The sequence below is a fragment of the Stylophora pistillata genome, chromosome 14, assembly GCF_964205215.1.
Source record: "Stylophora pistillata chromosome 14, jaStyPist1.2, whole genome shotgun sequence".
Classification (NCBI taxonomy): Eukaryota; Metazoa; Cnidaria; class Anthozoa; order Scleractinia; family Pocilloporidae; genus Stylophora; species Stylophora pistillata.
The window spans coordinates 3,272,709-3,289,322 of record NC_142532.1 but is presented as its reverse complement, the minus strand read 5'-3'; the positions used below and the strand labels follow the sequence as shown (position 1 = coordinate 3,289,322).

The 16,614-nt window shown below is 41.0% G+C and overlaps 2 protein-coding genes across 3 annotated transcripts in view; one reads left to right on the top strand and one right to left on the bottom strand.

Annotated features, from left to right (window-relative positions):
- LOC111345821 (G patch domain-containing protein 2) overlaps window positions 1-16,614 on the bottom strand; it is an 83,892-nt gene that overhangs the window by 41,062 nt on the left and 26,216 nt on the right. The gene's annotated exons all lie outside the window — the stretch shown is intronic.
- Window positions 1-16,614, top strand: part of LOC111345826 (phospholipid-transporting ATPase ABCA3-like) — a 58,907-nt gene that overhangs the window by 24,382 nt on the left and 17,911 nt on the right. For both annotated transcript variants that reach the window (XM_088745295.1, XM_088745294.1), the window contains exons 19-27: window positions 453-637; window positions 1,394-1,499; window positions 1,738-1,817; window positions 12,758-13,041; window positions 13,216-13,407; window positions 13,751-13,836; window positions 14,131-14,398; window positions 15,266-15,391; window positions 16,461-16,577. In XM_088745295.1, the coding sequence (XP_088601421.1) occupies window positions 453-637; window positions 1,394-1,499; window positions 1,738-1,817; window positions 12,758-13,041; window positions 13,216-13,407; window positions 13,751-13,836; window positions 14,131-14,398; window positions 15,266-15,391; window positions 16,461-16,577 (1,444 nt within the window). The remainder of the gene's footprint in view (window positions 1-452; window positions 638-1,393; window positions 1,500-1,737; window positions 1,818-12,757; window positions 13,042-13,215; window positions 13,408-13,750; window positions 13,837-14,130; window positions 14,399-15,265; window positions 15,392-16,460; window positions 16,578-16,614) is intronic.

Sequence of the window (16,614 nt, the reverse complement as noted above, 5' to 3'; positions counted from 1 at the left end):
TAGCCATTTTCGAAATTTTAACTAAATGTAGAAACTCGTTTTTTAATCGACGTCTTCCGTGGCGTTGCCGTCCTGACTGCTGAAAGTCCCTAATATCTCTAAAGGCTGCGATTAAATGGTTCACTATCTGCCCCTGTGCTGGAGTCCATGAAGCTTTGCAAACCCGAAGTCATATTATAGAAATCCAGGTGTAAGGGAAAGAAGTGCAGCCCTAAGTCGCAAAAAAATCAATTTGTTCTGTGGTGCTCCCTGAGATTTTTCAAAACTATCAATATCTCAGTATTTGATTTAAACGTTCAATGATGTGGCAAAAAACAGCGGCATTTGGGAACAGGACATTCTTCTTCGTACTCTTTCCTTCAAGATGTTTCTCTGAAGTATCCTTCCGATTTCTGGGTTGACAAATGTTTTTATAAATAGTTAATTTTTTTTGTTACTGTTTTGTTCTAAAGGTATGGTGTTGGATATCACTTGACTCTTGTGAAAAAGGAAAATTGCAATGAGAATGCAGTGACCAGCTTGATTGTCAACCACGTGCCCAGCGCGCAATTGCTTAGTAGTGTTGGTGCTGAAATGGAGTTTGTATTGAGCAGTGAACACTCCAATGGTTTTGAGGCGCTCTTTCAAGAAATTGAAAGTAAGTTTAAAAGTAAAAATTAAAAAAACCATCTTTGCAGGTGAGCTGATTGCAGGAAAGAAGTCGGAGAAAAATTCAGGCTTTGGCGAAATTTCAACCTGAGATTATTTGGTGCTATATTTGATTGGGTGCTATATTTGATTGGTGCCAATAGCACCCAGCTAATGAAGGCACGTATTAGAATCCCATTGACGCCTGGATTTTTACAAGCTTCTTCTCTGCTATTTGTTTACATGAAGTTCACCAATGCGTGGGTCGTTTCTTTACGTCTACAGCATAAAGGTAGAATACTGACTATTATTTTGAAATGAGAAAGTAAGCTGGAAGAAAATTATGATGTTAAGTTTCACATAGTGGTTGTTGGGGCGCTTTGCGATTGGTCATCGTAACGCAAAAACCAAATATCAACTGCCAATTAGAACAAAGGGGCGGGGAAGAATTCAAAGTTTTCACGCGTGAGGGGTGAAAAGTGCGAGAAAAATTAACGCGTGTGACCGAGTCGCGCTTGACTTCAGTTTTGAATTTGATTGGTTGGGAAGGTGGTGCCAGTTATTTTGACCAATCACAGAGTGTTATAAGGCAGAGCCAGTGACTTTAATCTTTGACAATGAATTGGAAAGTGCTCAGAAATGTTATCACGCAAACTTACTCAGGAACCAATAGGCGCTGTATACCACAATACTTTGAGCGAGTTGCTTTGGTGGGCAAAATGAATGTAAAGATAATTATGAAATTTCCTTCTAATTTCATTTTCAGATAAGATGGATGAGTACGGAATAACTAGTTTTGGAGTGTCGGTCACAACACTTGAGGAAGTATTTATGAAGGTTGGAGAAGGAGCAGAGAAAACTGTGGACAAACTGTATGTTGAGCCCGACAAATGTTTGTATTGATAAGGTTTAATAAATTATTGGAGACTTGTAATCCTTTTTCTACCCTTTTGATAAGTTTTAGTTCGTTACGCTCGTACTGAATCAATTTCATCAAAAATTTTTGCAAGGAGATTTTCTTTAATTATAAACTGATAACATTATTCATGATTTTTATTGAAGAGTTGCCTTCTGTGAACTGAAGGGCTGGATAACTGTTATTTTTTCCAGAGCTTACGAACACGAGATTGCTGTTGAAGAAACAGAGGAGATCGTACATGTGTCACGTGATGAAAATGTTGCAGCCAACGGTAAGGAGAACCCACACTTAATCGTCTAAGTTTCTTACATATCTTTGACCACACCAAATGGTTCAAAGCCGAGAGTAACAGTGAGGGTCCAGTAAGGAGAACCCACACTTAATCGTCTAAGTTTCTTACATATCTTTGACCACACTAAATGGTTCGAAGCCGAGAGTAACAGTGAGGGTCCAGTAAGGAGAACCCACACTTAATCGTCTAAGTTTCTTACATATCTTTGACCACACTAAATGGTTCAAAGCCGAGAGTAACAGTGAGGGTCCAGTAAGGAGAACCCACACTTAATCGTCTAAGTTTCTTACATATCTTTGACCACACCAAATGGTTCAAAGCCGAGAGTAACAGTGAGGGTCCAGTAAGGAGAACCCACACTTAATCGTCTAAGTTTCTTACATATCTTAGACCACACTAAATGGTTCGAAGCCGAGAGTAACAGTGAGGGTCCAGTAAGGAGAACCCACACTTAATCGTCTAAGTTTCTTACATATCTTTGACCACACCAAATGGTTCAAAGCCGAGAGTAACAGTGAGGGTCCAGTAAGGAGAACCCACACTTAATCGTCTAAGTTTCTTACATATCTTTGACCACACCAAATGGTTCAAAGCCGAGAGTAACAGTGAGGGTCCAGTAAGGAGAACCCACACTTAATCGTCTAAGTTTCTTACATATCTTTGACCACACCAAATGGTTCAAAGCCGAGAGTAACAATGAGGGTCCAGTAAGGAGAACCCACACTTAATCGTCTAAGTTTCTTACATATCTTTGACCACACCAAATGGTTCAAAGCCGAGAGTAACAGTGAGGGTCCAGTAAGGAGAACCCACACTTAATCGTCTAAGTTTCTTACATATCTTTGGCCACACCAAATGGTTCAAAGCCGAGAGTAACAGTGAGGGTCCAGTAAGGAGAACCCACACTTAATCGTCTAAGTTTCTTACATATCTTTGGCCACACCAAATGGTTCAAAGCCGAGAGTAACAGTGAGGGTCCAGTAAGGAGAACCCACACTTAATCGTCTAAGTTTCTTACATATCTTTGACCACACTAAATGGTTCAAAGCCGAGAGTAACAGTGAGGGTCCAGTAAGGAGAACCCACACTTAATCGTCTAAGTTTCTTACATATCTTTGACCACACCAAATGGTTCGAAGCCGAGAGTAACAGTGAGGGTCCAGTAAGGAGAACCCACACTTAATCGTCTAAGTTTCTTACATATCTTTGACCACACTAAATGGTTCAAAGCCGAGAGTAACAGTGAGGGTCCAGTAAGGAGAACCCACACTTAATCGTCTAAGTTTCTTACATATCTTTGACCACACTAAATGCTTCAAAGCCGAGAGTAACAGTGAGGGTCCAGTAAGGAGAACCCACACTTAATCGTCTAAGTTTCTTACATATCTTTGACCACACCAAATGGTTCAAAGCCGAGAGTAACAGTGAGGGTCCAGTAAGGAGAACCCACACTTAATCGTCTAAGTTTCTTACATATCTTTGACCACACCAAATGGTTCAAAGCCGAGAGTAACAGTGAGGGTCCAGTAAGGAGAACCCACACTTAATCGTCTAAGTTTGTTACATATCTTTGACCACACTAAATGGTTCAAAGCCGAGAGTAACAGTGAGGGTCCAGTAAGGAGAACCCACACTTAATCGTCTAAGTTTCTTACATATCTTTGACCACACTAAATGGTTCAAAGCCGAGAGTAACAGTGAGGGTCCAGTAAGGAGAACCCACACTTAATCGTCTAAGTTTCTTACATATCTTTGACCACACCAAATGGTTCAAAGCCGAGAGTAACAGTGAGGGTCCAGTAAGGAGAACCCACACTTAATCGTCTAAGTTTCTTACATATCTTTGACCACACCAAATGGTTCAAAGCCGAGAGTAACAGTGAGGGTCCAGTAAGGAGAACCCACACTTAATCGTCTAAGTTTCTTACATATCTTTGACCACACTAAATGGTTCAAAGCCGAGAGTAACAATGAGGGTCCAGTAAGGAGAACCCACACTTAATCGTCTAAGTTTCTTACATATCTTTGACCACACCAAATGGTTCAAAGCCGAGAGTAACAGTGAGGGTCCAGTAAGGAGAACCCACACTTAATCGTCTAAGTTTCTTACATATCTTTGACCACACCAAATGGTTCAAAGCCGAGAGTAACAGTGAGGGTCCAGTAAGGAGAACCCACACTTAATCGTCTAAGTTTCTTACATATCTTTGGCCACACCAAATGGTTCAAAGCCGAGAGTAACAGTGAGGGTCCAGTAAGGAGAACCCACACTTAATCGTCTAAGTTTCTTACATATCTTTGGCCACACCAAATGGTTCAAAGCCGAGAGTAACAGTGAGGGTCCAGTAAGGAGAACCCACACTTAATCGTCTAAGTTTCTTACATATCTTTGACCACACTAAATGGTTCAAAGCCGAGAGTAACAGTGAGGGTCCAGTAAGGAGAACCCACACTTAATCGTCTAAGTTTCTTACATATCTTTGACCACACCAAATGGTTCAAAGCCGAGAGTAACAGTGAGGGTCCAGTAAGGAGAACCCACACTTAATCGTCTAAGTTTCTTACATATCTTTGACCACACTAAATGGTTCAAAGCCGAGAGTAACAGTGAGGGTCCAGTAAGGAGAACCCACACTTAATCGTCTAAGTTTCTTACATATCTTTGACCACACTAAATGGTTCAAAGCCGAGAGTAACAGTGAGGGTCCAGTAAGGAGAACCCACACTTAATCGTCTAAGTTTCTTACATATCTTTGACCACACCAAATGGTTCGAAGCCGAGAGTAACAGTGAGGGTCCAGTAAGGAGAACCCACACTTAATCGTCTAAGTTTCTTACATATCTTTGACCACACTAAATGGTTCAAAGCCGAGAGTAACAGTGAGGGTCCAGTAAGGAGAACCCACACTTAATCGTCTAAGTTTCTTACATATCTTAGACCACACTAAATGGTTCGAAGCCGAGAGTAACAGTGAGGGTCCAGTAAGGAGAACCCACACTTAATCGTCTAAGTTTCTTACATATCTTTGACCACACCAAATGGTTCAAAGCCGAGAGTAACAGTGAGGGTCCAGTAAGGAGAACCCACACTTAATCGTCTAAGTTTCTTACATATCTTTGACCACACCAAATGGTTCAAAGCCGAGAGTAACAGTGAGGGTCCAGTAAGGAGAACCCACACTTAATCGTCTAAGTTTCTTACATATCTTTGACCACACCAAATGGTTCAAAGCCGAGAGTAACAATGAGGGTCCAGTAAGGAGAACCCACACTTAATCGTCTAAGTTTCTTACATATCTTTGACCACACCAAATGGTTCAAAGCCGAGAGTAACAGTGAGGGTCCAGTAAGGAGAACCCACACTTAATCGTCTAAGTTTCTTACATATCTTTGGCCACACCAAATGGTTCAAAGCCGAGAGTAACAGTGAGGGTCCAGTAAGGAGAACCCACACTTAATCGTCTAAGTTTCTTACATATCTTTGGCCACACCAAATGGTTCAAAGCCGAGAGTAACAGTGAGGGTCCAGTAAGGAGAACCCACACTTAATCGTCTAAGTTTCTTACATATCTTTGACCACACTAAATGGTTCAAAGCCGAGAGTAACAGTGAGGGTCCAGTAAGGAGAACCCACACTTAATCGTCTAAGTTTCTTACATATCTTTGACCACACCAAATGGTTCAAAGCCGAGAGTAACAGTGAGGGTCCAGTAAGGAGAACCCACACTTAATCGTCTAAGTTTCTTACATATCTTTGACCACACTAAATGGTTCAAAGCCGAGAGTAACAGTGAGGGTCCAGTAAGGAGAACCCACACTTAATCGTCTAAGTTTCTTACATATCTTTGACCACACCAAATGGTTCGAAGCCGAGAGTAACAGTGAGGGTCCAGTAAGGAGAACCCACACTTAATCGTCTAAGTTTCTTACATATCTTTGACCACACTAAATGGTTCCAAGCCGAGAGTAAGAGTGAGGGTCCAGTAAGGAGAACCCACACTTAATCGTCTAAGTTTCTTACATATCTTTGACCACACTAAATGGTTCAAAGCCGAGAGTAACAGTGAGGGTCCAGTAAGGAGAACCCACACTTAATCGTCTAAGTTTCTTACATATCTTTGACCACACCAAATGGTTCAAAGCCGAGAGTAACAGTGAGGGTCCAGTAAGGAGAACCCACACTTAATCGTCTAAGTTTCTTACATATCTTTGACCACACCAAATGGTTCAAAGCCGAGAGTAACAGTGAGGGTCCAGTAAGGAGAACCCACACTTAATCGTCTAAGTTTCTTACATATCTTCGACCACACTAAATGGTTCAAAGCCGAGAATAAGAGTGAGGGTCCAGTAAGGAGAACCCACACTTAATCGTCTAAGTTTCTTACATATCTTTGACCACACTAAATGGTTCAAAGCCGAGAGTAACAGTGAGGGTCCAGTAAGGAGAACCCACACTTAATCGTCTAAGTTTCTTACATATCTTTGACCACACGAAATGGTTCAAAGCCGAGAGTAACAGTGAGGGTCCAGTAAGGAGAACCCACACTTAATCGTCTAAGTTTCTTACATATCTTTGACCACACCAAATGGTTCAAAGCCGAGAGTAACAGTGAGGGTCCAGTAAGGAGAACCCACACTTAATCGTCTAAGTTTCTTACATATCTTTGACCACACTAAATGGTTCAAAGCCGAGAGTAACAATGAGGGTCCAGTAAGGAGAACCCACACTTAATCGTCTAAGTTTCTTACATATCTTTGACCACACCAAATGGTTCAAAGCCGAGAGTAACAGTGAGGGTCCAGTAAGGAGAACCCACACTTAATCGTCTAAGTTTCTTACATATCTTTGACCACACCAAATGGTTCAAAGCCGAGAGTAACAGTGAGGGTCCAGTAAGGAGAACCCACACTTAATCGTCTAAGTTTCTTACATATGTTTGGCCACACCAAATGGTTCAAAGCCGAGAGTAACAGTGAGGGTCCAGTAAGGAGAACCCACACTTAATCGTCTAAGTTTCTTACATATCTTTGGCCACACCAAATGGTTCAAAGCCGAGAGTAACAGTGAGGGTCCAGTAAGGAGAACCCACACTTAATCGTCTAAGTTTCTTACATATCTTTGACCACACTAAATGGTTCAAAGCCGAGAGTAACAGTGAGGGTCCAGTAAGGAGAACCCACACTTAATCGTCTAAGTTTCTTACATATCTTTGACCACACCAAATGGTTCAAAGCCGAGAGTAACAGTGAGGGTCCAGTAAGGAGAACCCACACTTAATCGTCTAAGTTTCTTACATATCTTTGACCACACCAAATGGTTCAAAGCCGAGAGTAACAGTGAGGGTCCAGTAAGGAGAACCCACACTTAATCGTCTAAGTTTCTTACATATCTTTGACCACACTAAATGGTTCAAAGCCGAGAGTAACAGTGAGGGTCCAGTAAGGAGAACCCACACTTAATCGTCTAAGTTTCTTACATATCTTTGACCACACCAAATGGTTCAAAGCCGAGAGTAACAGTGAGGGTCCAGTAAGGAGAACCCACACTTAATCGTCTAAGTTTCTTACATATCTTTGACCACACCAAATGGTTCGAAGCCGAGAGTAACAGTGAGGGTCCAGTAAGGAGAACCCACACTTAATCGTCTAAGTTTCTTACATATCTTTGACCACACGAAATGGTTCAAAGCCGAGAGTAACAGTGAGGGTCCAGTAAGGAGAACCCACACTTAATCGTCTAAGTTTCTTACATATCTTTGACCACACCAAATGGTTCAAAGCCGAGAGTAACAGTGAGGGTCCAGTAAGGAGAACCCACACTTAATCGTCTAAGTTTCTTACATATCTTTGACCACACTAAATGGTTCAAAGGCGAGAGTAACAGTGAGGGTCCAGTAAGGAGAACCCACACTTAATCGTCTAAGTTTCTTACATATCTTTGACCACACTAAATGGTTCAAAGCCGAGAGTAACAGTGAGGGTCCAGTAAGGAGAACCCACACTTAATCGTCTAAGTTTCTTACATATCTTTGACCACACTAAATGGTTCAAAGCCGAGAGTAACAGTGAGGGTCCAGTAAGGAGAACCCACACTTAATCGTCTAAGTTTCTTACATATCTTTGACCACACCAAATGGTTCAAAGCCGAGAGTAACAGTGAGGGTCCAGTAAGGAGAACCCACACTTAATCGTCTAAGTTTCTTACATATCTTTGACCACACCAAATGGTTCAAAGCCGAGAGTAACAATGAGGGTCCAGTAAGGAGAACCCACACTTAATCGTCTAAGTTTCTTACATATCTTTGACCACACTAAATGGTTCAAAGCCGAGAGTAACAGTGAGGGTCCAGTAAGGAGAACCCACACTTAATCGTCTAAGTTTCTTACATATCTTTGACCACACCAAATGGTTCAAAGCCGAGAGTAACAATGAGGGTCCAGTAAGGAGAACCCACACTTAATCGTCTAAGTTTCTTACATATCTTTGACCACACTAAATGGTTCAAAGCCGAGAGTAACAGTGAGGGTCCAGTAAGGAGAACCCACACTTAATCGTCTAAGTTTCTTACATATCTTTGACCACACCAAATGGTTCGAAGCCGAGAGTAACAGTGAGGGTCCAGTAAGGAGAACCCACACTTAATCGTCTAAGTTTCTTACATATCTTTGACCACACTAAATGGTTCAAAGCCGAGAGTAACAGTGAGGGTCCAGTAAGGAGAACCCACACTTAATCGTCTAAGTTTCTTACATATCTTTGACCACACTAAATGGTTCAAAGCCGAGAGTAACAGTGAGGGTCCAGTAAGGAGAACCCACACTTAATCGTCTAAGTTTCTTACATATCTTTGACCACACCAAATGGTTCAAAGCCGAGAGTAACAGTGAGGGTCCAGTAAGGAGAACCCACACTTAATCGTCTAAGTTTCTTACATATCTTTGACCACACCAAATGGTTCAAAGCCGAGAGTAACAGTGAGGGTCCAGTAAGGAGAACCCACACTTAATCGTCTAAGTTTCTTACATATCTTTGACCACACTAAATGGTTCAAAGCCGAGAGTAACAGTGAGGGTCCAGTAAGGAGAACCCACACTTAATCGTCTAAGTTTCTTACATATCTTTGACCACACCAAATGGTTCGAAGCCGAGAGTAACAGTGAGGGTCCAGTAAGGAGAACCCACACTTAATCGTCTAAGTTTCTTACATATCTTTGACCACACTAAATGGTTCCAAGCCGAGAGTAAGAGTGAGGGTCCAGTAAGGAGAACCCACACTTAATCGTCTAAGTTTCTTACATATCTTTGACCACACTAAATGGTTCAAAGCCGAGAGTAACAGTGAGGGTCCAGTAAGGAGAACCCACACTTAATCGTCTAAGTTTCTTACATATCTTTGACCACACCAAATGGTTCAAAGCCGAGAGTAACAGTGAGGGTCCAGTAAGGAGAACCCACACTTAATCGTCTAAGTTTCTTACATATCTTTGACCACACCAAATGGTTCAAAGCCGAGAGTAACAGTGAGGGTCCAGTAAGGAGAACCCACACTTAATCGTCTAAGTTTCTTACATATCTTCGACCACACTAAATGGTTCAAAGCCGAGAGTAAGAGTGAGGGTCCAGTAAGGAGAACCCACACTTAATCGTCTAAGTTTCTTACATATCTTTGACCACACTAAATGGTTCAAAGCCGAGAGTAACAGTGAGGGTCCAGTAAGGAGAACCCACACTTAATCGTCTAAGTTTCTTACATATCTTTGACCACACGAAATGGTTCAAAGCCGAGAGTAACAGTGAGGGTCCAGTAAGGAGAACCCACACTTAATCGTCTAAGTTTCTTACATATCTTTGACCACACCAAATGGTTCAAAGCCGAGAGTAACAGTGAGGGTCCAGTAAGGAGAACCCACACTTAATCGTCTAAGTTTCTTACATATCTTTGACCACACTAAATGGTTCAAAGCCGAGAGTAACAATGAGGGTCCAGTAAGGAGAACCCACACTTAATCGTCTAAGTTTCTTACATATCTTTGACCACACCAAATGGTTCAAAGCCGAGAGTAACAGTGAGGGTCCAGTAAGGAGAACCCACACTTAATCGTCTAAGTTTCTTACATATCTTTGACCACACCAAATGGTTCAAAGCCGAGAGTAACAGTGAGGGTCCAGTAAGGAGAACCCACACTTAATCGTCTAAGTTTCTTACATATGTTTGGCCACACCAAATGGTTCAAAGCCGAGAGTAACAGTGAGGGTCCAGTAAGGAGAACCCACACTTAATCGTCTAAGTTTCTTACATATCTTTGGCCACACCAAATGGTTCAAAGCCGAGAGTAACAGTGAGGGTCCAGTAAGGAGAACCCACACTTAATCGTCTAAGTTTCTTACATATCTTTGACCACACTAAATGGTTCAAAGCCGAGAGTAACAGTGAGGGTCCAGTAAGGAGAACCCACACTTAATCGTCTAAGTTTCTTACATATCTTTGACCACACCAAATGGTTCAAAGCCGAGAGTAACAGTGAGGGTCCAGTAAGGAGAACCCACACTTAATCGTCTAAGTTTCTTACATATCTTTGACCACACCAAATGGTTCAAAGCCGAGAGTAACAGTGAGGGTCCAGTAAGGAGAACCCACACTTAATCGTCTAAGTTTCTTACATATCTTTGACCACACTAAATGGTTCAAAGCCGAGAGTAACAGTGAGGGTCCAGTAAGGAGAACCCACACTTAATCGTCTAAGTTTCTTACATATCTTTGACCACACCAAATGGTTCAAAGCCGAGAGTAACAGTGAGGGTCCAGTAAGGAGAACCCACACTTAATCGTCTAAGTTTCTTACATATCTTTGACCACACCAAATGGTTCGAAGCCGAGAGTAACAGTGAGGGTCCAGTAAGGAGAACCCACACTTAATCGTCTAAGTTTCTTACATATCTTTGACCACACGAAATGGTTCAAAGCCGAGAGTAACAGTGAGGGTCCAGTAAGGAGAACCCACACTTAATCGTCTAAGTTTCTTACCTATCTTTGACCACACCAAATGGTTCAAAGCCGAGAGTAACAGTGAGGGTCCAGTAAGGAGAACCCACACTTAATCGTCTAAGTTTCTTACATATCTTTGACCACACTAAATGGTTCAAAGGCGAGAGTAACAGTGAGGGTCCAGTAAGGAGAACCCACACTTAATCGTCTAAGTTTCTTACATATCTTTGACCACACTAAATGGTTCAAAGCCGAGAGTAACAGTGAGGGTCCAGTAAGGAGAACCCACACTTAATCGTCTAAGTTTCTTACATATCTTTGACCACACTAAATGGTTCAAAGCCGAGAGTAACAGTGAGGGTCCAGTAAGGAGAACCCACACTTAATCGTCTAAGTTTCTTACATATCTTTGACCACACCAAATGGTTCAAAGCCGAGAGTAACAGTGAGGGTCCAGTAAGGAGAACCCACACTTAATCGTCTAAGTTTCTTACATATCTTTGACCACACCAAATGGTTCAAAGCCGAGAGTAACAATGAGGGTCCAGTAAGGAGAACCCACACTTAATCGTCTAAGTTTCTTACATATCTTTGACCACACTAAATGGTTCAAAGCCGAGAGTAACAGTGAGGGTCCAGTAAGGAGAACCCACACTTAATCGTCTAAGTTTCTTACATATCTTTGACCACACCAAATGGTTCAAAGCCGAGAGTAACAATGAGGGTCCAGTAAGGAGAACCCACACTTAATCGTCTAAGTTTCTTACATATCTTTGACCACACTAAATGGTTCAAAGCCGAGAGTAACAGTGAGGGTCCAGTAAGGAGAACCCACACTTAATCGTCTAAGTTTCTTACATATCTTTGACCACACCAAATGGTTCGAAGCCGAGAGTAACAGTGAGGGTCCAGTAAGGAGAACCCACACTTAATCGTCTAAGTTTCTTACATATCTTTGACCACACTAAATGGTTCAAAGCCGAGAGTAACAGTGAGGGTCCAGTAAGGAGAACCCACACTTAATCGTCTAAGTTTCTTACATATCTTTGACCACACTAAATGGTTCAAAGCCGAGAGTAACAGTGAGGGTCCAGTAAGGAGAACCCACACTTAATCGTCTAAGTTTCTTACATATCTTTGACCACACCAAATGGTTCAAAGCCGAGAGTAACAGTGAGGGTCCAGTAAGGAGAACCTACACTTAATCGTCTAAGTTTCTTACATATCTTTGACCACACCAAATGGTTCAAAGCCGAGAGTAACAGTGAGGGTCCAGTTGTTCGAAGGCTGATTAGCACTAACCCAGGATTAAATTTTAATCCAGGTTTCCATATTTATCTTTTCAAGAACCTTTCTGGGATAATCTTCCCTATTCCTTTTAGAGCATCCAATCATCAAATTGTAGACAAAAATAGTTAAAGTGAACTTCTTTGAAAGCTTTCAGATCTGAAATCAAATTTCACGCAAACCCTGGGTTACTTTAACCCAGCTTTGAACAACCTGACCCAGGTGTATACTCTGATTATTTGCTTAGGGGTGGGGGAAGGGTCAAATTTTCAGTGAGGGAGGGATGGCTTCAGCCATCACTGCCTCCCCCCTTATCCTGCTCCACCAGTTATGTTCGCAGAATTTCTCCTTACAATGCTGATACAAAAAAAAGGAGACAGAGGGACAATTAGTTGATTTAATACCAAATTCTCCGAACCAACATCATAAGAATTGTGTGGCAAACGATAAGGAGAAGTACTCACGAGATCTTGGGAGTGAAAGACGGAGGTAGGAAGGATTAAAGAACAGTTAGACATATGGTTTGTATAGCGATAGAGACAAGAATTGTTTGGCGAAAATAGAAAGGACAGATGGTTTTTGGGGATAAAAGGATATTTGTCTCAATCATTTAACTCTGGTGTCATTTTCTTATTTGTCTTCTAGAGCTGGAGACAGGCTTTCAACTGAAGTGGCATCAATACAAAGCAATGTTCATGAAGAGGTTTCTGAACTCCAAACGCGACAAGAAAGCAATTATTACACAGCTTGTTCTCCCCGTCATTATGGTAGTGTTTGGGTTGCTGTTGATCACGACGATTCCCACTAGAGGGAACGACCCGCCTCGTGTTCTTAAGCTGTCTAACTTGAGCGTAGACGGTGTCCATACCAAAGCTTTTTTTGCCGACTACAGAAACATGAGTTCTAGTAAAAAGAGTGCGACATTTGAGGTACTTGTAAGCCAGGTTCCCAATTTTTTTTTTTTTTTATGCACTTTTGATCAAAAGCTCTTGTTTTTAGGGTGGTTATTGTTATAGACGCAGATAACACTGACACGTGAATACAGCGGTTTGAATCGGTTTAAACCCAAAACTAACGTGAGAACCCTAAACTTTTGTCCACAGAAAACCAAAACTTACCTCAAAGATATTAAAGTTGATGCGACTGACATCACGTCAAAAGTTTATTACATTCGAGACGGCAATAAGGACTATGGCGTATTTGTCAGGAATAAGAGCTTCGCCAAAGTTGATAAAGACAAAAAATCCTGCTGTAACTTTGAGTATTATGTTCTCAATGCCAAGTGCAAAGCTAAGGTGAGTGCTGATCACTTGTTCGTTCTTTTTTTTTTAGCTTCCTTTTCCTTAGCTTTTGTTTCTTTGTTTCCCTCTTTCCCTCTTTTTTGCGATTACTTTCTTTGTTCCATCGTTCCTTCATTTCTCGTTCCTTTACTCATTCTTTTTTTTGTTTTTTGCTCTTTTACTCTCACGCCCCTTCGCCATTTCGTCTCTCCGTTCCTTCCCTTCGTTTCTTTTTACTCTGCCTCGTTCCTCGTGATTAATAGGCCGATAAGATCATTCTAAAAAAAGGATTAGCAGCTGGTTATTTACTTGTTATCTTAACGAGCTCATAGTCGACTTTGAATTCTTTTTCTTTTAGTTTATCAACAAGACCTTAGTTCCAGATGACTGCACAGATTACACTTTTGGCTACAAAGACTGCCCGAAGTGTATTGAAGCTAAAATGTATGTATGCTCTACGTGTTTTTTTAACCTTTAAAGTGACTAGCGTCTAATTTCTCCTCACCCCTGAATCACACGTTAAGGAAACGAGAATTTGGGAAATGATCACCAACTTAAGACGCTCTTGATTGTTGATCAAATTCTCCTTGTCAGCACCTCAGGAAATGTATAGAGAACGGTATGGAGAATATCCATACTGATGTTATGGCGTAGAAGGTTAACACCAGTCCTGAGAATATGGCACGAGGCAAAATTCAGCGGATCTCTTTTAATTTAAGTTATCGTTTCTTTTTTCAGCCCTGGAGTAATAATAGGTGACAAAGAGTGTCGCGCAGTGGGTTGCCCCGGCACAGATCTGACAGACCTCAACACTTACTTCTCTGAGTATGTCCTGGAAGACAGCAATGCCAATGATTACTTTAATATTTACGTGGCTGGCTTTTCATTGGCCCCAATGCCGCCTGCTATGAGCCTGCCGCATAATATGACCAACACCAGCGGTATCACTAACAAGACCCTTGGAGGATCTGATGCGACTGTTACTACAGTTTGGTACAGTAATGAGGTATGATACTGTACTTCCTCATCATTTGGAGCTATTAGTAAAAGACATCTTTTTGTTTTAATATGAGTATGCGCCCTACTCACGCGTAGAAATTATGTTAACGATTCAGTGTGTAATCACATGAAAGATAAAAAAAAAACAAAAAAAAAAACATGACGATAGCCTAGTGGAATCCGACTTTTAGATCGCGAGTATGATTACTGGTTGAATTGAACGACAAGAATTCCTTTTACCAATTAATCAAAGCGCTGAAAAAGTTTGAAAATAAAACAATCAAAAAGTAACAGATTACTTTTTTACACGAGAAAACGAATGTAGCAGTGCGCGCTTATATCACCGACCGTTCAGTTAGACAGGTTTAATGCGTAAACTATTGTTTTACTCGGTCCTGTTGCAAGCATGACACATATCCTGTTCAATTAGTGCTTAAATCGGGCAGGTGATAACCGAACGAGCTCGATAAGATTTTCAGCTTGATGTTTTGAGTAAATGTGAAGTTTTAAGTGATCGCCGTGAGTGCAATTGTCAATTGAATGTCGAAAGCGATCTGGGATTGCATTGGTTTTGCTTTATTTTGCTCTGTGATTGGTCTAAAAAAGTCGCGTCACATTCTCAACCAATCAGATGCAAAACTAAAACCAATCACGACTTGGTCGCCGGCGTTTTCCCGCGCTTTGGGCTGTTTGCTTGATTTTACTAGGTTTCTGATTGGCTCTTCATGGCGTGTTCCTTTCTTCTGATTGGTCTTTGTAATTGCTTTGGTTTTAGTTATACGACACTCCATAGAGAACCGCTTTAAAAGTGATCACACTTATTAAAAACAGTAGATTTATGGTAAGATGATTTCCATCACTTCTGCCTCTACAGGGATTCCATATCATAGCAGAGGCACTGAGCGCCATGAGTAACATTCTGTTGGTTGATCAAACAGGAGATTCGTCTTACAGTATTGAAACTACAAACTACCCTCTACCAAACAGTGTCAACAACAAGGTCTGTTGTATTGTATTTACATTGTGGGTCTCTTTTACAATATAATCGATATTATTAAAAACTGGATCATTGGATAATTCAACTCAAGACTTTTTATTGGCTTAGCCATGATGGTATGTGAGCCGATATACCATAATCTAATATCTGTACATTGTAACCTCCGGTTTCTTCTTAAAAAATAAAGTTGAGAAGATTTGTCTAATATCTTGAGGGCGTTTTTTTTAACAAAACAATTATTCCACTCGTGCTTGTTGGATATGAGATGATTATAGCTAACTCGGCGCTACGCGCCTCGTTGGCTATCTGTCATCTCACATCCAACGCGCGCTCGTGGAATGATTGTTAATAGAATATTTCCATAGAAGCAACAGACATTATGTTAGGTTTTTTAGTGCTATGGCTTTAAACCAGACTTCACTAAATTTTATGCTACAAACCGTGTTCTAATCTTTGCAGAATATGATATGTTCCAAGCTTGGCTCAGTAATAACATCCCAAGCTTTGAAATTGTTAGTTATAACTAATTCTTAGTTATATCTTAACTAGGCTCAGACTATTCCTCCCCCCCCCCACGTCTTTGCAGTGCATGATTCGTAGTTATATCTTAGTTAGGCTCAGACTATTCCTCCCCCCCCCACGTCTTAAGGTCCCTTAGCCTAATTCTGCTGACCACAAATTTTATGCTATTTATTCGTATATTTTATGCTATTTAATCGTATATTAATATTTATTATTTTATTTAAATTATCTTGTTGTGTCCTTACTTAGTGGTTTTATTACTGCTATTTTATAAATAGCACATGAATAAAGTTCATCATTATCATTGTCCAGTTTAAAGACAAGGTCCTCTGTGAAAGCGGACTCGCTTTATAAAACAATACACTGTTTTAATTTAAACCGGAACGGACAACTTAAAGCTCTTTAGCCCTTCAAAAGTTTTTTTTTTTTTTTTGCAAGGTACCGCTTGTTTTTTCTTTTCTACGATATTATGGTAATACTTGTAGCGAATGTTCCAAGACGAAATGGAAGCACTTGCCTATAACTTTGTTTGTGTTTTGTTTTGATTCAGGCTGACAACGTTACATCAAACTTCTCTGCGCTTCTCCTCGCCATATTTCTTGCACTGGGAATGGCGTTCATGGCTGCAAGCTTTGTTACATTCATTGTACAGGAAAGAGTGTCAAAGGTGAGACAGCAGTTAGGTCGGATCAATATCTGACCCA